We start from the raw sequence: 22,466 nt of genomic DNA on the forward strand, positions 1-22,466 counted from the left end.
CCATACCGGCCTATGAGGGGTGTTTTAACATTTCTCCTTAATGGCTCTGTTGGCACTGGCCAGAGTGGATTCAATGTACATTTTCCCGCTTATATGAGGAGTTACAAATTGAAACCAAAGTAATTTGTCTTCTTTTCCTAGTAAACTCAGTTAATTCCATTATTGGGCAAAATGGGATTTGTTTTCTACTTTCCCCAGACCTCTTGATTTGATTAAGATTGAAACCAAATTTAAAAGGCCGATTCCTAGTCTCTGAACCAGCGAGCTTGATTCAGTAGAGGTGGTAGCTATTCATAGACCTGCATTTTAACTAGTACCCAAATAATTCCCATGCAATAGCCCAAAGACCACCTTCGAAACACTGTCAGGCGAGGGATACTTTCTCTAGAGTTGCTTTTGTTTGGTTGGTTGGTTGGATCTCCTCAGTCTCCATGTGGAGAATAAGAAAACGACTTACTACAATTCATTTTAAAAGAATAAGTTTTTAAAAAGACAAACAGAAAAAAAGTTAACCTGGCTAGATCACAAGGATGGAGGGAGGGAAAAGGAATGAGTTGGTCAGGGATCAGGGAAGGCGATGGAGGTAAAGAGGCAGGACGGAGAGAGCAGTAGTTCTCTTCCAATTTTACTGACTGTCAGCACCGTGCTAGGTGCTGGAGATTGAAAGGTGAACTTGACAACCAGGCCCACCCTCTGGATGCTCACAACCTAGGGCGGGCGGAGGCAGGTACGACGGGGCTGTGGGCAGGCGGACGCGGGGCTCCTAACGCGGGCTGGGGGCGCTAAGCGAGCCTCCCGGGAGGACTCTGTCTGGACCGGGAGGAGCAGCAGTCCAGAAGCTAGACTCCTTCGAGAGGGGGCGGAACAGCTCCAGAGCAAACTCCTATTTACTTTTCAAACCTTTTTCCTTACGAAAGTGATCTGCGTTTGTTATAAAACGACTTCCTTGGACAGAATTCTCCCTGTTCTGCTTACCGTCCCTCCCAGTCGGATCGTCAGCCGGGAGCATTAGGAGCTGTTGCGACGAGGCGAAGGCCCGCACGGGTCCTCCTACCAGCAGGGGGCGGCATGCCGCACGCCCGCCCGCAGAAGGATTTCTCTTCTACGCGCCGCTTGCGTGATTGCCGCCGCTACATACTGCGCCTGCGCAAGGGCTGCGGCCTTTTCTCCCCACCGGAGCTGGGCTAGGCCTGCAGGTCTGTGGCGAGCCGCGAACGGCGGTCTGTCTTCTGCAGAATGGTGAGTGGGTATCCCGATCTCGGACTACAGATGGACGGGGGTTCCCTCGCCTTGCCCTAATGCCAGCCTAGGGTTGGTCTCGCGCGGCGCAGCGGTCGGATGGCATTAGATTGCAGGCTCTGTCCTGGCCCAGGAGCCTCTCCCAGCGTGGCCTTAATGGCTGCCGCCTGGTGCGTTTGCAAGGCAAGGGGGTTGACGGAGAGAAGAAGCTGAGGCGGCAGATGAAGGAGGTGGGGGGCGGCGAGTTTAGTAGACAGGTTGCGGGGATCCTGCCGGCTCGTGCGAAGGGGGCCCCGTCAGGCGTCGGGCGGGGAGGTGGCATTAGTCGGTCTCAGACCAGCTGGAGGATGCCGATTGGAGACGGGCTGCGGCTCCTCGGACCCAGCTCCAGCCCTGACTGCTCCGTGGGTTTTCCGGGAGAGGGCAGGGTGTTTCCGAAAGCCCGTGCCGTTCGTGGGTCTGGAGAAGTCGCTTATCAGTCTTGACAGATGGAAAGTAGAAAAAGTGATTTTTGACCCTGGATGGTTTGAGAAAGGCTGGACTCCACGGAAGTGGCAGTTGTCTAGATTGACTTTTGAGGTTCAAATGTTACTTTCTTACAACTCAAATTCTATCAGAAGTATTAATAACATTCTTTTTTTCTAAAGGGGTTTGTGAAAGTTGTCAAAAATAAGGCCTACTTCAAGAGATACCAGGTGAAATTCCGAAGACGACGAGGTATGGTCAGGTTTTCGTGTTCATAATATTAAAGGGATCTGTTCTGCAATGGAGTAGACTTTAAGTTTTTTTTCCTTTTTTTTCTCCCCCTCCCCCCCAGAGGGTAAAACTGATTACTATGCCCGGAAACGCTTGGTGATCCAGGATAAAAATAAGTACAACACACCTAAGTACAGAATGATTGTTCGTGTGACCAACAGAGATATTATTTGTCAGGTAAGTTGCAATGGAGACTGAAGCAATGATGGTAAAACCCCCACCTCCCCTTGACTCGCTGTGTTAGAGAAGTTGGACTTGGGAAATAAAACACATTTTTGCATTAGAAGGTCCATCAAGTGTGGAGCCTGGCACTCCAAAAACATTGAGTTAATTCGTTTTTTGTGGGCCTTAAATTGGAGCCTGGGAAATCGGTACTTTAAAAAATACTCTGAAGGTCAGCCATGTTTGGCATTCCTGACCCAGTTTAATACATTTATTTTTTTAAATTGGGGTGCAGAAGGGTATTAGAGAAGTTTATGTTACTGCCGATATTTTGTGATGGTGGATGGGTGGAAGGATAAATTTGAGACCAAGTGGAAGGTTTTTGCACATTCCAACTCCAGTAGAATTTGTCGTGGACTGCGTCCTAGCTTTTACTGTGTGGCTTTGCCACGTACCCACTGCTCTTTGAAGAGGGAGGTGGTTGTGAAGGTTAAATTATGCTCTCAAGATTGTTATTCCTGCTGATTGTCTTGAAATAGGTTTTAACTATTATGTGTGAAGTTAGCTTCTACATAACAGACCTCCAGAAAGGCAGTGTGCTCCTAGAAGATAATTTTCTGGAACTTTACAACTGGGGAAGATTTTTTTACTTGAGGTTTTTGGGGCTTTGCAGGGGGCAAGCACACCTATTTTCTGGGCAAGCTAATTTGTGGCTGTGAAGGCAATGTCTTCCTCCATACCTAAGTACAGATAACAAAACACCAGGTGTCTGGAACATTATTAGACTTAAATATGCTTAGTTCAAAAGATGTTTGACATAATTGGGAATTCCTTTGACTTTTCAGAGTGCCTGTAATTCACCAGTTAACCTAGCTAAGTCTTTGCAGTGTTTAGAAGTAAGGAACTACAGTATAATTTATTCCAGAGGCATTTCAATATTCAATTCCCATGTGGTAATTTTAGCCTTATGTACTGTGACATTAGTCAAATAGACTTAGACTCATAAATCTTCCTGCTATAGTTGACCAAGCCATAAACTACTTGGAAGTGACTAGGTTTCACAAAGACAGATTTTAAGTGATGGAGATCTGTGTTCAGGTTTTTTTCTTCAAGTTCTTAGAAAACAAAGGCACTTAGGACAAACAGTAAAAGCAGATTACTAACCTGGTTTTTTTCTTACTATAGATTGCTTATGCCCGTATAGAAGGAGATATGATAGTTTGTGCAGCTTATGCTCACGAACTCCCAAAGTACGGTGTGAAGGTTGGCCTGACAAATTATGCTGCAGCATATTGTACTGGCCTGCTGCTGGCCCGCAGGGTATGTACAGGATTACTTGATGTATTTTGGAATTGGCTCATTGTTTGAAGTTGTCTGAAAGATGAGTGTTCACAATGGATAAGATATTTTCAGCTCTTGGGTGAAGAGAATGCCTGATGTTACCCTGTGGCTTACAGGGGCATCATTAGGAAAGATAATTTTATAAATACAAGGTTTGAGACAGCAGTGCATTTCCTAATAATTTGGGGGAGCAGTTTTCCTGTTTTCTGCCCAGTTTATTGGGTATATCTAGACCAATAGAATTTCCTGCAGTGATACCTGTAATCTGTGCTGTCTGCTGTAGCCAGTGGTAGCTAGTAGCCACATGTGCTTGTTGAGCACTTGAAATGTGTCTAGTGCTACTGATGAACTGAATTTTTAACTTAAATTTGAATAGCCGCTTGTGGTTCCTTAGTGGCTACCTTATTGGACAGATCTCAGAAATTATCTTCTGACCATAGTGTACATTAAAAATGAAGACTACTCCAGACCTTCAGAATGTGTTTTAATAGGATGTCCAAGTGATTTATATGCATGTTCAATTTTGAGAAGCAATGTTTTAAACTTGTGGTTGGGGCAGCATTGGCGGGGGGAGGGGCTTTTGTTTTAATCATCTTTGCCTGTGGGTGGCAGCATTTTTTATAATAGGCAGAAAAGATGAAAATGTGACTTTACCTTATTTTTTCTCAGTTGCTGACCTTGTTTTGCAGTGGAATTGTTACGCATGCATCATTGTTGGGGACCCACATCTTCATTGGTCATTAACATGTTTGAGTGGGGGTGGGTAACATTGTCTTTATATATGAGAGTAACTTGATGCAAGGGCACTGCTTGTGAAAAGATGATATGTACTAGTAGAGGAGTGGTGTGTATTATAATGTATTAGAGACAACCACAAAAGATGGTGTTTTCAACCCAGGATCCTATTCCTCAAAAGTACGTGTGATAATATTTAATATTTGGTTGTTGAATTATAGCCAAATATGACTGAAGTGATGTGATTACCTCCCTTCAGTAAATTTAAGAATCAGATTTATGTACATCCTAATTGATTGCTGCATAAATCAACTAGGGACATATAGCAGATTAAGAGGCTTTTGAATAAAGTTAATGGAGAAATTGAAGTTTCTTTTTGTAGCATTTAAAAATTTATATTTAAAAGTAAATTGGGATTAGGGATAAATAAATTGGAAGGAAATTTTGTCAGAGGTCATTAAAATTGTGACGAGTTACTGTTAGAGTTGTTGGAATATATTCAGACAGGTATTAAGACTGGCTTCTTTGTTAATAGCTTCTCAATAGGTTTGGCATGGACAAGATCTATGAAGGTCAGGTGGAGGTGACTGGAGATGAATATAACGTGGAAAGCATTGATGGTCAACCTGGTGCCTTCACCTGCTATTTGGATGCAGGTCTTGCCAGAACTACTACTGGAAATAAAGTTTTTGGGGCCCTGAAGGGAGCTGTGGATGGAGGCTTATCTATCCCTCACAGGTAATATTGCATTCAAGTCCTCATTGCCTAGACTCCAGTACTTTGCTATTTCTAACAGTGGAGATTACTGAATTAATTAAAATAACAGTAGCTATCATTGTGTGCCTGCTATATGCTAGGCACTGCAAAAGGAACCTGGCAGGGCAAGAAGGAATTGGTAATGCATTTTACAAGTGAAGAGACGGGTTGAGAGGTAAATGATTTGTACAAGCTTCTGGAGCCAGTAAGTGGAAGAGGTGGGATTGAAACTAATATCTTTTATGTGTGGCTTAGTTATGGTTAGAAATGAGCAACTTGGTTTCACTACCACTCCCTCTTCCCTTCCAGTGCATTGTCTTTTTTTTTTTTTTTCATTCGGAAAGAAAATGGCTTCACTGAGTTATGGGGAAAAGTAGACTCTAGATACTAAAGTTTGAGAGAAAGGCTAAACTTTTTCAACTGGAAATAAGATTGTAGGTCGTTCTTAGAAGCTAAGTAGGTGGTTTTAGTTTGGTTGTTCCTTTAGTTCGAATTAATGGTTTTTGTTACTTTTGAATAGATACATCTTAAAGTGATGTATTAGCTTCTTACGAATATTTTAATGATTGTTGAGTTAACCAAAATTTTTTGTGTACATATGTATATATTTAGATGTTTGTAAGCCTGTAAAATGTAACCTAACTGAAACTTAGTCTTACAATGTAGGGGGAGGGGGTTTTTGTTTGTTTTTGAGGATCTGCAGTTACATTGGAAGGCACCTATGTGACTGGATCACTCCCATGTACCCTGAGGCACCACTGAGAAATTCTAGGATTTGGGGGGGAGCAATTTTGAAGCCCTTTTTTATGACAATAAGGAGAACTAACTTTATAGTGGTGAAAAGCGTTGGTTCATATAATGGTATTTAAAGGTATTTGTGCTGTGATTTTCTATACTGGAATTCAGAGATTAGCTGCTGAATGATGATACCCCACCAACTGAGCAGTCAGTAGTTGGTCCTTTGATTGCATATGATGCAATTAATTGTTTCAAGACGGGACTGATGGCAGCTACTGAAATGAATTCCTGCTAGTGAACTAATTTCAATCAATATATACTAAAATGTGAAAACTTTATTTTAGCACCAAACGATTCCCTGGTTATGATTCAGAAAGCAAGGAATTCAATGCAGAAGTACATCGGAAGCACATCATGGGTCAGAACGTTGCAGATTATATGCGTTATCTAATGGAGGAAGATGAAGATGCTTACAAGAAACAGTTCTCTCAGTACATAAAGAACAACGTAACTCCAGACATGGTAAAAATTTTAACTAAAAATGCATGTATGGTTCATTTATGGAACCAGGTTCACTACTTGTTTTTTGTGGGTACATTATATAGTTTTATTTAAGGTTAATAGGAGTTTAATATGGGCATGTTCATAGGTACAGACAGACTTCTATAAACTGTCCTTGGCTTAAAATGAAATGGCATGAAATTGGGATGTTGGACCTGGGGTAGGTTAAAGGATGAGATAGTATAATGAGCTAGACTCGTCAGCATGCTTATAGGAATTTTATATGCTAAAGGTGGCAGGTTAAGCGTCCAAACCTTTGGTGGCTTTTATGCATTTGGCTGTTCTGTATTTATAGATTTCATTCCTGTGGTCATAGTTCTAATCTACCCTCTCTGGTTTGAGGTGCTATTACCAAACTTCATTCATTTTGAGGCCATGGGGAAGAAAGGTTTTTTTCTTCAAAGCAAACAAGTGCTATGTTTTGGACTTTGTAAATTTCTCAGGCACACACATAGAAAGAGAGATGTACAGATTCTAACAGTTCTTTATGATGCTGAGTAATTAATGGGAATGATGTTTGCAAAAGTGAATTTAATGTTGGGAAATTGATCACTCCTAAAGTTGAGTCTCCAGGTCTGTCTCTATTAATGCATTGGAGTAATTGATGATAGTACCTGTTTTGAAATTGTAGTGACAGCATAGAACACAAAAATCACACTGAGCCCTGGCTGGTGTGGCTGTGGTTCAAGTGTCAGCCCTTGTACCCGAAGGGTCACTGGTTGCAGGTTTGATCCCCACCCCGGTGGGGGTGTGAAAAGGAGACAACCAATTGATGTGTCTCTCTTACATGGATGTTTCTCCCCCCCTTCACACTCTAAAAATCAATGGAAAAAATATCCTCAGGTGAGGATTAACAAAAAAAAAATCATACTGATTGCTATATTACAAATACAGAATTATATATAAATGGACGGGTTATATTAAGTAATTTTGTTATTTTTTTTTTTTCCTGTTAGTATATATTTTTGGCATAGCTTTGGTTATGAAAATGATTTTTTAAATAGAGTTTTATTGAGAAAAGATTACTTTGTTTTTTAACGCTTTGTACACAGTCTAGGGCTGGATAAACACATAGGTTGAGTTTTTAACTAGGGAAAAGGTAGTTTTATATTAGCTATGTAGATGTATTACTTATATTACTACTGGTACCATCCTTGTTCTCCCTACTAAAAACGTCTTTTACTTTTGACTGATTCTACTTGACCTGCATTTTTTTTTTTTTCCTTTTTTTCCTAAACCACTTCTTGTTCTGGTCATGTCACAATCAAGACTTTTCCAGCTCTCAGTCTGTGTTTTCAGGTGTCTGTTTCTTAATGCCTTCCCCTATATAGATTCTGTGCTTCAGTTGGGACCAGTGTTTGGCTACTGTAGTTTCTAGTTAGCTCATTAATTTTATCTATGGAGGTCTCTCTCCTTACGAATGCATACTGCAGTTCTATGCAGACATTTGGCATGTCTCCAACAGGAAGTGGTCTTTGCCTAAACTCATGGCGTTACCTACATAAATGGTTGTATTTCCCTCTTGTCTGATCTCTTGAAAAGTGAACTTGCGTAGATTTTTTTTTTTTTTTTTAATTACTACATGTGAATTCATCAAATAGGTTTGTTAACTACAGTGGAGAGCTATAATAGAGTGCTAAAAAAGGTAGAGAAATTAACTTTGAAAAGGGATTGTGGTGGTTGAGGTCTCATGTAGTGAAAAGCTTTGCATTGTTTTTCTTGGCTAAGCTTTACACAAGTGCATGTAGTAATCACAATCTTCTCCACATTGATTACCTGATTAATTTTTTAGAGGGCTGTAATTTTTACTAAATTTTGATAATGAACACTCAGGTATTTTACAACTGCTTTTCATGAGTGATCTTGCACAGGATCAAGTCATTTACAGTTGACTCTTAACAGTGCGGGGGTTAGAGGCACCGACAACACCCCCCCCACACATACACAGTCAAAGATCCACATACAACCTTTGACTCCCCAAAAACTCAACTGCAGCTGCCCTCTGGTTTGAAAATAAACTGTTTTTGATCCACAGATGCAAAAACCATGGATATTGAGGGCCAACTGTGTATTGAAAAAAGATCTGTGTATAAGTGGACCTGTGCAGTTCAAACCTGTGTTCCAGGGTCTACTGTATTTGGGAGATGGTAATTGAAACAATTCAGAGAGTTGCAACATTGTGGGTTTTTTTGATACATTTTAGAAAATTTTCATTAAGATACCTAATTGGATAGATTTTCAGGATGTTCTAGAGAAATTCTGACCTTTCTGGTTCCAGAGGCCTAATATTGCTGCCAGAAACCAGTGACTCATAGTAGTAGTAATAGCTGTAAGAAGTCCCTGGTATGTGGTACTGGTAATGGCTTTGAAAGATCTATCAGATACAAATGGAAAATGTAAATCTGGGGACAAATTAACTTGGCAATTGCTACTTGGCCCCATACACTTTTTTTTTTTTAAATCCTCACCTAAGGATATTAGAGAGGAAGGGGGAGAGAGAGAAACATCTATCGGTTGTCTCCCCTATGTGCCCAACTGGGAATCCAACCCACAACCTTTTGGTTTACAGGACAATGCTCCAACCGAGCCACCTGGTCTGGGCCCCATACACTCTTAATTTTATCATCTTAAAAACTGTTTTGGTGTATATCCTCACTTCAATAAAAGAATTTAGGTCAGACAGTATTTTAAATGAGCATAACATGTTTCTACAGAAATCACTTTGTTCTAAATTTTAATGACTTAAAAAGTATAGCCGAAGTCATCAGAAATGCATGCAGATTTTTCTTCAAGAAACATTTGAGTTTTGTGGATAATGTCAACTTACATTACCTATGGTAAAAAATTGGGAATTTCTTAGGAAAAGAAATTTAGATACTACATTTAGAAATTTAAGCAGATAGCCTGGCCGGTGTGGCTCTGCAGTTGAGCATCAACCTGTGATCCAGGAGATTATGGCTCAATTCTCCATCAGGGCACATGCCTGGGTTGCAGGCTCTCCTTCTCCTCTCTGAAATCAATAAAGATATATTTTTTGAAAAAAGAAATTTAAGCAGATACTACCACTGACCTAGTTGAGTGCCTTCTGAGAATCTGGCTTAGAAAGACAGAATAGAGGGAGTAATAGATTACAGTATGTTGTATTATTTAGGGCATATGAAATGAAACCAAGTACTGTTTGCTTTGCTTTGTTTCAGATGGAGGAGATGTATAAGAAAGCTCATGCTGCTATACGAGAGAATCCAGTCTATGAGAAGAAGCCTAAGAAAGAAGTTAAAAAGAAGAGGTATGCATCTTACTGTTGTCTTTTCAAGAGAAAGTGGTTGGGAGGGGTTCTGAGCCTGCCTTGTTTCATCTTACTTAGCCTCTGAATCAAGTGCAAACTCGATCACTAACTCTGCATGATGTTGCAGAAGTGAAGGGAACCAGGTTTGCTAAAGTAATTGTAGTGATAGAAATGTATTAGCCTCAGAAGCTACTGAGGTGGTTCATTCTATGCTAGTACAAAGTTTTTGTCTTTTTTATTACAATTAAATATTCTCTATCCTCTTCAGCTGTGGTTTTTAAAAATAACATTCCTGTCTCTTTCCTTTGTTTTATAGGTGGAATCGTCCCAAAATGTCTCTTGCCCAGAAGAAAGATCGGGTAGCTCAGAAAAAAGCAAGCTTCCTCAGAGCTCAGGAACGGGCTGCTGAGAGCTAATAAACCAAACAACAATTTCCTATGAAGATTTTTCATATAGACAATAAAGTTATTGGACAAGCAGCTGTTTCTGTGTTAAGCTCTTGTTAATGAAACACTAGGACTGCCCTGAAATTGACAGTTTTCCCTCAAGAAACAAGTCTAGATTTTTCCAGAAAAAGATGTCTTGCATATTGACTCAAAGTTCATGCCTGCTGTTTGGGTTTCTGTTCTCCCTGACAGGAGTTATCCCTCCAATTGTAGGATGTACAGCTCTCCCTTAAAAGTCTGGCAAGCAACATAGCTTTTCACTAGGAAATATTTTTCGTCCGTTTATTGTAACCAGATGATTAATGGGAAGAAAAGGTACCTTCAAAGTATATAATTTTAAAGTAAGCAAAACTGGTGCTAATCCATGGCTTTAAATTTTTTTTTTTTAAAAATATATCTTCATTGATTTCAGAGAGAGGAGAGGGAGAGAGAGAGATAGAAACATCAATGATGAGAGAGTCATTGATCAGCTACAGCCCGCAACCGGGCATGTGCCCTGACCGGGAATCAAACCCTGATCGCCTGGATCCTAGGTCGACGCTTAACCGCTGAGCCACTCCCAGCCGAGCCATGGCTTTAATTTTTGAGAGGAAGCTGTCCAATGACAGTCACATAGCTAAGATACTTGAATCATGTGAAATCTTTGAGCAGAAAATACTGGGTCTTTTATCTGAAACAGGTGTTTAATCTATGGAGACGTTGAAAGGTATGTGCCAGATCTGAATAAACCTGAAAGGAGCAAATCTTTGTATATCAAGTTTACATGAGAAAATATTAGATGGGTAAATTTATGTGCCTCTAAACATGGCCCTTTGGCCAACAGGAAATACTGTTTGAAAACTTCAAATTGCCAAAAAAGTGCTGATTTCACACTCCTTAATGTCTCTTTCTGGATTGGGCCTGTCATGTTAAGTTGGCTGGTTAATACCACGATGGACCATTTGGATCTAAGATACAAAAGCTCATCCATTTTCAGCCTTTAAAAGTGGTAGTTACATGTTGCTAAATAAAACATTTACTGGTAAGTTTTGAATTTTAAGAGGCTTGGTAAGAGCCACTTGAAACATTCTGAAGCCACATAAAGTTTGAGTTAAAATGTGTTTTAAGTCTAATACAAAGCATACTAGTAACATCTGTTTATAAACCAGTAATTTTAATTTATCTGCTTTGCAGTCTTCATTTCTGTTAATGTGCAAACTTTACCATGCTAAGACATTAGTAAATTTATGTATAAATTTTAAACAGCAGCTTCAATGCAAACAAATGTTTCCAGCAGTGGTATTTTGGCTAACATCTACAAAATACTCTCACTGTTGATTATGAAATGAGGCTTCACAGCATTATTTTAAGTCAAAATAGTTACACAGTGAATGTACTGGAAAATGTACGAGGGCTTCTGAAAGCAGGGATGAAATTTTTGGGGATCTGTTGATCCTTTATATCCTGCCATCCAGCAATAGACATGTATTTTAAGATGATGGCTTCTTAGAATAGGAGAGTAGTTTTGTATAACCGGAAGGGATTTCAATCAAGTCATTTTTTAGATGCTCAAGTGGTAAGTTTCCTACAGTGGTCACAATGTCCAAATGAATTAAGAGTCATTTGTGTAGGAAATTTTCTTCCACAGTAATGTTTTTAGGTTATTTAGTATCAAAGAATGTTCCATTTCCATTTGATTTGCTGTGACTTTGAGAGCAATACAAGAATAAAGTTGCTTTTCTAATTCTTCACGAATTTCACTTGGAGCACCACGCAATAGGTAGTCTTTGAGTAACTGACAGGCTTTTGCCAAGTTAGGCTGTATCACTTCTGAAGTACACTTCATTGTGCTCTGATCGCAGCTAGTTCGACAATCCGTGCCATAGACACAGTCCAAATCAGACTCACAGTGACGATCCTTTATGAGTTCTTTCAGGTTTGTCTCTGGCACAATTTTTCTCATGTCCACCATTTTCAAATCATACTTATCGTTATATCCTAGGTTTTTGGCACTAGTGTCACACATGAGGAAGTTTCCGTAGGGGCCATGGAAAACATCTTCCACAAATTCTAGAAGTCCTATGGCTATTTTAGCCTTTCTGGGCCACGATGGTGTGAACAGCTGATCCATGCTTCTTCTGAACCCAGATGGAATAAAAAGTTCAATGACCCATGGAAGGCTTATTCCATAAAGAGAGGTATATTCAACACTTTCCATTACATAGAGGTCACCACAGAACCCCATTAATTTGGGGGTATGTTCTTTATCTTGAAGTATCACCATCAGAAGAAATTCATTTAATTGAAGAAGTGCCCATGCTGACTTTGCTTCTCCCAAGGAAACCTGGCCATCTTTGTCTCCATCAGCCACCGTCAAGATGAGATTAACCAGCTCAGAGAGGTTTCCCTGGTCACCCAATTTTGCCTGTAAAGATAAGTTAGCTAATTATATAGAAGGAATGAAAAATATACTACCTTTATGGAGATTATTACCATGCTAAGTATTAATTTTGCTACTGAATCCCCATAAGGAACTTAAAGCATCTCCAAATATTTATGATGCTAAGTGACTGAGAACCATGTTTTACTCAACTGCAGTAAAAGTTGGCTAAGTCTGTTTATTAAGAAATGGCCACCCTAAGTCTCACAACCCTCTTACACTCTGCATACAGTTAACCAAGACAACTATTCTTTTTCTTATTCATATATTTACTTGCAAAATTGCAGCGTAATGTGCTCATATCCAATTATAAGAAGGGTCAACTGAAAATTACTATTTTGTAATCACATTGACATAATTATTTTAAGTTACATTATTCCAATAATGAAGGTTGAAAAGTGGTTCCCTGGGATAAAGTAATTTGAAAATATAAACTCCAGAGAAAAAGATTATGAGTGAAAATATAAGCAATAAAAATAAGTTATTTCTAAAAGTAATTATTTTCATCTTTTAATACTTATTCATCTCTGAGTATTTCTTCAAAGATGTTAAAAATAATTCACAAATCAGGATGCACTGATTGATTTTATTTCACCTTTTAAAAAGTATCAGTTACAATGTCAAACTAGAAGCACATCTATTTAATGAACTCCCCTCTCATATCTGGATGTTTTTAGCCATTATAATGTTAAACATCTTGCACACATTTTTTCTTTTCTTTGAATTATTTCTCTCAAGATAGTCCCTGATAAAGGTCAAAGAATAGCAACATTCTTGTGGTTTAGGATGAGGTCCTGCCAATTCTTCCTGAAGAGTGTAGCGCTTCACACTAGCAACATGTGAATGGATATACTTACTTTAAAGAGACTGTAGACCATTTCTTTGAATTTCTGTACAGTAGTTCCTCTAGTTGGTTTATCAAATAACACTATTTCTTTTCTTGGTTCCAATTCAGTTCCAAAATCAAGATGAAGTGCTTGTTCCATTTGACATTTCACAACCCCTGGCAGATTATCCCAAATCCCTAAATACATCTATGTGGAAAAGAATGGCAAGTTATGCTTTAGGCTAAGTAGAAAACTACCAACTACATTTTTAGTGTCCTCCTCATCTAAAAACACACATAAAGAAGAAACAAAACACTGAGATTGTGACTTTCTTTTTAAATTGCAAATTGGAAATCATACTCTGAAGCTTTTTTCCCCTTAATTTTTTAAGTTATAGAAGTAATGTATGCCTAAATATATATATTTTAACTATGATCAATTTTATTTTTCCATTTTTTAATTGTGGTAAAAATGACAAAAACAAAATTTGCCATCTCAACCATTTTTAGTTTACAGCTCAGTGGTATTACATTAATGAAGTTGTGCGACCATCACCACCATCTTCTTTAGCACTCTTCGTCTTGTAAAATGGAAACTACCCATTAACAATAACTCTGTTACCCCTTTTCTCCCAGATGTTCTGTCTTTATGATTTTGACTACTCTCTCATATAAATGGAATCACATAGAATTTGTCTTTTTTTGACTGGCTTATTTCACTTAGGATTACGTCCATATTGTAGCATGTGTCAGGATTTCCTTCCTTTTTAAAGTTGAATAATATTCCATTATAAATATAATATCACATTTTGCATTTCCATTCATCTGCCAATGGGCACTTGGGTTGCTCCCATGTTTTAGCTATTGTGAATAATGCTGGCATGGACATGGGTGTCCAATATTTCTAAAAGACTCTGCTTTCAATAGTGCACAAGGGCTCCAATTTCTCTATATTTTCACCACACTTGTTATTCTGTTGATTTTTATAGTAGCCATCCTAATGGGTATGAGGTAGTATCTCACTGTGGTTTTAATCTGCATTTCCCTAGTGATCAGTGATGTTGTGCTTAAAAAAAAGTTTTTATTGATTTCAGAGAGGAAAGGAGGGAGAGAGAAACATCAACAGTAAGAGTCATTGACCAGCTGCCTCCTGCACGACCCCTACTGGGGATCAAGCCCACAACCCAGGCATGTGCCCTGACTGACCAGGCAGTATTGTGAATTTTTCATGTATTTATTGGCCATTTGTCTTTTTTTTTTTTTTTTTTAAAGAAATATCTATCCAAGTCCTTTGCCCATTTTTGAATCTGGTTGTTTGGCTTTTTGTTGTTGCATTTTAGGAGTTGTCTATATATTCTGGATATTAGTCCTGAGATACATGATCTGCAAGTTTTCTCCCAATCTGTGGATTGCTTTTTTATTCTACTGATACAACCTTTTACGCACAAAATTTTAAAATTTCATGAAGTCCAATTTGTCTATTTTTAGTTTTGTTTTCTGTTCCTTTGGTGTCATACCCAAGAAGTCATTGCCAAATCCAGTGTCATGAAGCTTTTACCCTATGTTTTCATATAAGAGTTTTACAGTTTTAGTTCTTACATTTAGGTCTTTGATCTTTAATTTTGTGTATGATGTTAGGTAAGGGTTCAACTTCGTTCTTTTGCAGGTGGACATTCAGTTTCCCCAGCACCATTTGTCGAAAAGACAGTCCTTTCCCTGTTGAATGGTCTTAGCACCCTTGTAAAAAAATCATCTAGCCATACATGTGAGGGCTTTTTCTGAGCTCTCTATTTTATGCTGTTGGTTTGTATGTTGGTCTTTATTCCAGCACCACTCTGTTTTGATTACTGTAGCTTTATAGTAAAATTTGAAATCATGAGTGTGAGTCCTCCAGTTTTGTACTTTTTCAAGGTTGTTTTGGCTTTTCAGGGTCCCTTGAGAATGTCATATGAATTTTAGAATGGTTTTTTCTATTTCTGCAAAAATTGTCATTGGGCCCTGGCCGGTGTGTCTCAGTGGTTAGAGCGTCAGCCCGAGTACTGAAGGGTCTCGGGTTCAATTCCCAGTCAACGGCATGTGCGTGTGTTGCAGGTTCGATCCCCGTCCTAGTCAGGGTGCGTGCGGGAAGCAAACCATTGATGTGTCTCTCTCACATTGATGTTTTTCTCTCTCCTCCCCTCCCTTCCACTCTCTAAAAATCAATGGAAAAAAATATCCTTGGGTGAAGATTAACAAAAACAAACAAAAATTGTCATTGGGATTTTGATAGGGACTGCACTGACTTTGTAGATCACTTTGGGTAATATTAACAACTTAACAATATTTAGTATTTCAACCCATGTACATGGGATGTGTTCCATTTATTTATGTCTTTAATTTCTTTTAGAAGTTTTCACTGTACAAGTCTTTTACCTCCCTGGTTAAGTTAATTACTAAGTATTCTTTTGGATGCTATTGTAAATAGAATGGTTTTCTTAATTTTGTTTTTGGATTGGTCATTGTTGATGTAGAGAAATGCAACCGAATTTTGCGTGTTGATTTTGTTTCATGCTACGTTGCTGAATTCACTTATTAGCTATTAACAACTTTTGTGTGCAGAATCTTTAAGTTTTTCTTTTCTTTTTTTTTTAATCCTCACCTGAGGATTTTTTTCCTTACTTTTCAGAGAGAGTGGAGGGGGGGGAGAGAGAGAGAAATATTGATGTGAGAGAGACACATCAATTGGTTGCCTCCTGCATACATGCCAACTGAGGCTGGAGATTGAGCCTGCAACCGAGGTACGTGCCCTTGACCAGGAATCAAACCTGGGACCCTTCAGTCCTCCAACTGATGCTCTAACCACTGAGCCAAATTGGCTAGGGCAAGAATCTTTAGGCTTTTCTACGTCAGGTCATATCATCTGTCAAGAGAGATCATTTTACTTCTTCGTTTACAATTTGTATGCCATTTATTTCTTTTTCTTGTCTAACTGATCTGCCCAGTGCCCTGACTGGGAATCGAACCTCGATCTCCTGGATCATAGGTTGATGCTCAGTCTCTGAGCCATGCAGGCCGTGCTAATTTATATTTCTTTGATGATAAGTGAGGTAGAACATTTTTTTTTCCATTTTGTTTATCAGTTGCTTACAGTTCTTCTTTCATGACATAGCTCATCCTGTCCTTTAGCCCATGACTGTAGTTTAATTTTTCATTCAGGTATGAGCTCAAATGTTATCTTAGAAAGGTCTCCCCTGATCACCTGCTGTACCAGCCCCATCCCCTGCATTCTCCATCAATTTGCCCTATGTATATCCTTATAAAACACACTACATCCTATAATTATCTTGCTTATCTATGAACTTTATATTTCACAACCCTCTGGGATAATGTAAGATCCACAAGGGAAGTAATCTTTTCTATCTTAATCACCACTGTAGTCCTAGTAACTAAAACAGTGCCTGGACTACACTGGGAATAGGGGATTAATAAACATCTGTGGGATGAGTGATCAAAGCATACAAAATTGGAATATATAAAATGCCCTAAAGCTCTGGCTCAAGAATTCTTTCAATGATGCTTTAGTTGAAGGTAAAATTAGCATGTGCCATCAATCTGGAATGTTTATTTGTAATGTCCATACCTGATTGTTGGGCTTCGTAGACAAGCATTTTCCAAAGTAAAGAGTTTCTGTAACACAAAGGCTATTACATGCAGGCCCATCAATAACTCCAGTCTTGTACTTGTCACACTAAAAACAGGAAATAAAAAGGTAGTTAATAGAAAAATGTGCACACGAAGAAACATAATAAAGACACCTTAAAGAGATATCCACATTCTTTAAGAGAAGGTTCCACAATAAAAAGGACTCGGGCTTTGGATTTGGAGATTTGGATGTGAACCCAAGTTCTGTTCCTTACCAACTATATGAAGATGAGAGACCTTGTTGCGACTAGGGTGCACACAGAACTCTGAAATGATTTTTCCCACTTAACATGGTCTGAGATGGTATAACACCAACTCTCTTCAAGATAAAGACACCCGCCCCAGCTGGGTGTGGCTCAGCGGTTGAGCATCGACCTAGGATCCAGAAGATCGAGGTTCAATTCCCAGTCAGGGCACATGCCCGAGTTGTGGGCTCGATCCCCAATCAGGGGGGTGCAGGAGGCAGCCGATCAGTGAGGACTCTCTCATCACTGATGTTTCTGTCTCTCTCTCCCCTTCTCCATTCCTCTCTCTGAAATCAATGAAGATATGTTATAAAAAAAAAAAAAGAATAGAGACACTCTGTTTTATTTATTTATTAACTTATTATTTATTTATTTATTTTTAACTTCAACTTTATTGTCGAAAGTATTACAGATGCCCCCTTTTCCCCCATCGATCCCCTCCACCCGGCATCCACCCCTGCCCCCCCAGGCCTTCTCCACACTATTGTCTATGTCTATAGGCCATGCATATAAGTTCTTTGATTAATGTCTCCCCCCCACTCCCCACCCCCATCTTCTCTCTGAAATTCATCTGAATGCTCCATGGCTCTATATCTCTCTATCTATTTTGTTCATTGGTTTATTTTGTTCATTAGATTCCACATATGAGTGAGATCATGTGATACTTCTCTTTCTCTGCCTGGCTTATTTCACTTAGCATGATACTCTCCAGATCCATCCATGCTGTCCCAAAGGGTAAGGGATCCTTCTTTTTTACAGCTGCATAGTATCCTATGGTATAAATGTCCCACAGCTTTAAGAAGACAAACAATCCAACTAAAAAAATGGGCAAAGGACCTAAATAGACACTTCTCCCAAGTAGAAATACAGATGTCCAAGGGACATATGAAAAAATGCTCCAAGTCACTAATCATCAGAGAGATGCAAATTAAAACAATGAGATATTACCTCACACCTGTCAGAATGGCTACCATCAACATATCATCAAATGACAAGTGTTGGCGAGGGTGTAGAGAAAGGGGAACCCTAGTACACTGCTGGTGGGAATGCAGACTGGGGCAGCTACTATGGGAAACAGTATGGTGTTTCTTCAAAGAATTAAAAATGGAACTGCCATTTGACCCAGTGATCCCACGTCTAGGAATATATCCTAAGAAACCCAAAACATCAATTAGAAAGAACCTATGCACCCCTATGTTCATAGCAGTGCAATTTACAATAGCCAAGATCTGGAAATAGCTCAAGTTCCCATCAGTAGATGAGTGGGACACACTATTTTTTAAAATGGCTCTGGTTTTAAAATAAATTTTAAAATGAAGTTTAAATTACCAAAATGTTTTAAAATAACAAAATAAAGTTACCTCTGTCATCCTTGAGCTCATCCAAATCCAAGAAATAAACTAGGGGTGGTGAACACACAATACAGTGTACAGATGATGTGTTCTAGAATTGTGCCCCTGAGACCTCTGTTAACCAGTGTCACCCCAATAAAGTCAATAAAAAGAAGGGAAAAGAGCTAAAATTAAAAAAAGAAATGCAAACGCTATCTTTGATAAAATAAGGTACCAATGTAACCCTAAGACACAATAAATGAAGATGGCCTGCCAAATTCAGTGAAAATTATACCAGAGTCCAGAAGAATGCTGTGATGAAATACCTGCTCTGATCTCAGTTCTCAAGGCTGGCAAAACACTGCACAGGTGATACATGTGAGGAGAACCATCACTCTGGTTTGTAATGAAGGTTTCAGGGGCACAGCTGTGAAAACTTCCAAGGACTATTTGGCATCCTGAAGCAGCAGGGCAAGGCAGTGCCAAATGATAAAATTCTGAAAAATGTTATGTACGTTGGAGGTAGTCTCTTAATAAAATAGGGGCCGAAAAACACTACATCATGAGCATCTCTGTAGTTGCTAGGGAGATACACAGACTAAGCCAATCTGTGTGTCTTTGTCTCTCTGTCTCACCTTTTTTTTGTTTTGCACACACTACACACACACACACACAAACTCCAGGCAAAGCAGCTTCACTACAGGCTCGGTTCATTGCACCAGCTGCTTCCTACAAATACTTGGTAGTGAGTAATAATAAAAAAACCCCAAGCATGGCCTTGGCTGGTAGGGCTCAGTGGTTAGAACGTCGGCCCTCTTGCACATAAGGGTGGAGAGTTCTATTCCTGGCCAAGGGCACGCACCTAGGTTGCAGGTTCAGATTCCTGGCCTTGGTCAGGGAGTGTGGGGGAGGCAGTCAATCAATGTGTCTCTCTCACATCAGTGTTTCTCTCTCTCTCTTTCTCTACCTCTCCCTCCCTCCCTCCCTTCCACTCTCTCTGGAAATCAATGGAAAAAATATTCCAGGGTAAGGGTTAACAAAAAACAAAAAGAAAACAAGCATGAGATTTGCACAGCAAATCTACAAGAAAAGGGAGGAAAGGAATAGGAAAAGCAAGTGTCAGATAAATACATTTTCCGGAAAAATGCTTATAGATGCTATGCGTCAGGCACTGTTCTAGTGCTATGCTTTTATGATGATGACAACAACCCATAGAACCTATTATTATATCCACTGTAAAAATAAGGAAACAGAAATATCTGCTAAGTCACTTGCTCAAGGTCACACAGCTACAAAATGGTAACGCCAAGATTCTAACCTAGGCACTCTGGTTCCAGAGCTCATTCTCTTAAGCACTGCTGTATACAGTTTAGAAGGCTAATGCTGTCCTAGTCAGTTTGGCTCAGTGGTTAGAGCATCAGCCCGAGGGCTGAAGGGTCCCGGGTTCGATTCCAGCCACGGGCGTGTACCTTGGTTGCAGGCTTGATCCCCGACCCTGGTAGAGGCGGGTGCGGGAGGCAGCCAATCGATGTGTGTCTCTCGCATCAATGTCTCTCTCTCCCCCCTTCCACTCTCTCTGTAAAGCAATGGAAAGAATATCCTCGAGTGAGAATTAAAAAACTCCCCAAAAACAAAAAAACCCAGTATGTTAATATTATAAACTATGCTAGTAAAAGTAATACAATTAACAAAAATAAAAAAGGGGACATGTAAGAAGATGGAGTGTGGCAAAAAGATGTTGATTTCCTAATCTGTACTATCCATGGTCAAAAGATAGCATTTATATCTAATAAATCAATTTACAGAGACAGAAATACTATATTCAAAAGTAAAGAGATGATCACTAGAAGAACTAATAATAATATGTTGATTAAAATTAGGTGGAATAAAGAAGATGGGATGAATCAAGTATAATTTTATCATGGCGTATAATAGGGAATAAACAGATGTGGTCTAAAGAAATAGGGGATAAAGCACATTTTAAAAAGTTATAGTACAGTCCTGGCCGGGTAGCTCAGTTGGTGAGAGTGTTGTCCCCATAGGCCAAGGTTGCAGGTTCAATTCCAGGTTAGGGCACTACAGGAATCAACCAATGAATGCGTAAGTGGAACAACAAATCGATCTCTCTCTCTCTCTTTCTCTCTCCCTTCCTCTCTCTAAAAGCAATAAAAAAATTATAATATAAAACTAATCACTAGAAGAGCTAAAGACAATACAAACCTTCCTAAAATACACAGCCTCTGGAGAAAGATAGAAACCAATCTTTAAAAACAGAAAGTAAGTCACAAAATGTGATACAGAAGTAAATCATATCTATAAATGTCAATGGGATAAGCTCACCTAAATAAAAATATCCTGAGAAAACAGTGTCAAAAAAGTTGAAAATAAAAGATGGTACAGACACATCAGCCAAAAGCAGAGATTCAAAGATGAAGATCAGAGGAATTCTCTCAGTTATAGGAACACAACCTTTTATTTTTATTTTACATTGGTTAATTCCCTATTTCTGCTTTCTTTAGCATTTTTTTTCTAATTTCTTGAGTTTTTAATTCATCTGTTTTATTCTTTGCCATTTATTAATGTAATTAAGATTTTATATTCTTCTCTAAACGGTTCTTCAATTTTATCTTTAGCTTTAGTTTCTGATTCATTTTATTTTTATTGATTTTAGAGAGGTGGGAAAGGAAAGTGAGCCAGCAAAACATTGATTTGTTGTTCCACTCAGTTATGCACTCATTGGTTGAGCCTTGTATGTGTCCCAACTGGGAATCGAACCCACAACCTTGGCACATTGGGAGAACACTTTAACCAACTGAGCTCCCTGGCTAGGGCTCTGATATATTAAACTAAATTTAACTAAATTAAATTAAATTTATTTATTTATTTTATTGATTTCAGAGAGAGGAAGGGAAAGGGAGAGAGAGATAGAAATATCAATGGTGAGAGTCTTTGATGGGCTGCCTCCTGCATGCCCCCTACTAGGGACACAGCCACAACCCTGGCATGCGGCCTGACTAGGAATCAAACCATGACCTGCTGGTTCATAGGTCAACTCTCAACCAGTGAGCCACACCAGCTGGGCTCTGATATATTTTAAAATACATATTATTATTGTTATTTCCTACATACTTAAAATTTAATTTGCACTTTCTCTTTGACTCAATTAAAAGAATATTTAAAATTTTACAGATAGATTTTTGTTATTTCAAGTTTTATTGTATTATGATTGGAAAATACTGTTTCTGCCATTTCCACTAAGTGAAATATATTAAGGTTTGGGTCTAGCACTTCCAAGTTTGCTGTGTGGATAGAATAGCCCTGATAGAGATGAGAGCCCTGCCCATGTGCAGAGTTAAGTGCCAACACCTCAGGACTGTTGCCCTTTGGCTGTCATCAGCAGAGAGGTTCCTAGGTGAGCTCTTGACCATGCCTGCTTTCTCGTTCAGACCTGGCTGCAACCAAGAATATTAGGTTTCATCTTCATAGGAGGACAGAGAGATAGTTCTTAGACTCAAGTTTAGGGGGACCACACAGAGAGATGCTCAATACTTTCTCCCCCAGGTCAACTTCTAGTGATGTTTAGAAAATGCAGAACCATCTGTTGGGTATTTTTGCTTGGTACCAGATGTCCATCAATTTCTTTGGCATGTTGTTTTTATTGAGGCAAAGGCGGTGGGAGTTTTGAGGCCTTATTTAGGAGCTGGGGTGACACCTCCTGCAGATACAGTTTAGAGTTCCCAAGGAATTAAGATGGCATACACCACATCCTCTGACCACAAAGAAATGAGAATCAACACTAAAAATCTTATAAAAATAAACACAGACATGTTTGAAAACTAAAAAGCATGTTCCTAAATAATTTTTGGACTAATCACAATGGAAATGCAGAATATCTAGAACTGAACAACAACAAAGGTATACATTTCAAAACCTGTGGGATGCAG

At 39.1% G+C, this 22,466-nt stretch overlaps 3 protein-coding genes across 4 annotated transcripts in view; 1 reads left to right on the forward strand and 2 right to left on the reverse strand.

Moving 5' to 3' along the window:
• Window positions 1-1,051, reverse strand: part of EVI5 (ecotropic viral integration site 5) — a 197,761-nt gene extending 196,710 nt beyond the window's left edge. Inside the window, exon 1 of the mRNA XM_081144976.1 lies at window positions 976-1,051. The gene's annotated coding sequence lies outside the window, so the exon portion shown is untranslated. The remainder of the gene's footprint in view (window positions 1-975) is intronic.
• Window positions 568-10,053, forward strand: RPL5 (ribosomal protein L5). 2 transcript variants are annotated; one of them, XM_081144986.1, is made up of 8 exons: window positions 568-1,239; window positions 1,887-1,956; window positions 2,057-2,172; window positions 3,343-3,477; window positions 4,769-4,971; window positions 6,072-6,249; window positions 9,486-9,574; window positions 9,891-10,053. In XM_081144986.1, the coding sequence occupies exons 1-8, from the start codon at window positions 1,237-1,239 to the stop codon at window positions 9,988-9,990; spliced, it is 894 nt and encodes a 297-aa protein (XP_081001112.1). In that variant the 5' UTR covers window positions 568-1,236; the 3' UTR covers window positions 9,991-10,053. The 2 variants fall into 2 exon arrangements, with proteins under 2 accessions (XP_081001112.1, XP_081001113.1); XM_081144987.1 differs by lacking the exon at window positions 3,343-3,477 and having other exon boundaries at window positions 1,155-1,239.
• Window positions 10,054-10,294: 241 nt separating this feature from the next.
• Window positions 10,295-22,466, reverse strand: part of DIPK1A (divergent protein kinase domain 1A) — an 89,098-nt gene continuing 76,926 nt past the window's right edge. Inside the window, exons 3-5 of the mRNA XM_081144985.1 lie at window positions 16,885-16,992; window positions 13,297-13,473; window positions 10,295-12,424 (exon numbers count right to left, since the gene is read on the reverse strand). Of these exons, the coding sequence (XP_081001111.1) occupies window positions 11,612-12,424; window positions 13,297-13,473; window positions 16,885-16,992 (1,098 nt within the window). The 3' untranslated portion in view covers window positions 10,295-11,611. The remainder of the gene's footprint in view (window positions 12,425-13,296; window positions 13,474-16,884; window positions 16,993-22,466) is intronic.

Source organism: Miniopterus schreibersii (assembly GCF_964146895.1).
Source record: "Miniopterus schreibersii genome assembly, chromosome: 8".
In the NCBI taxonomy this organism is placed as follows: Eukaryota; Metazoa; Chordata; class Mammalia; order Chiroptera; family Miniopteridae; genus Miniopterus; species Miniopterus schreibersii.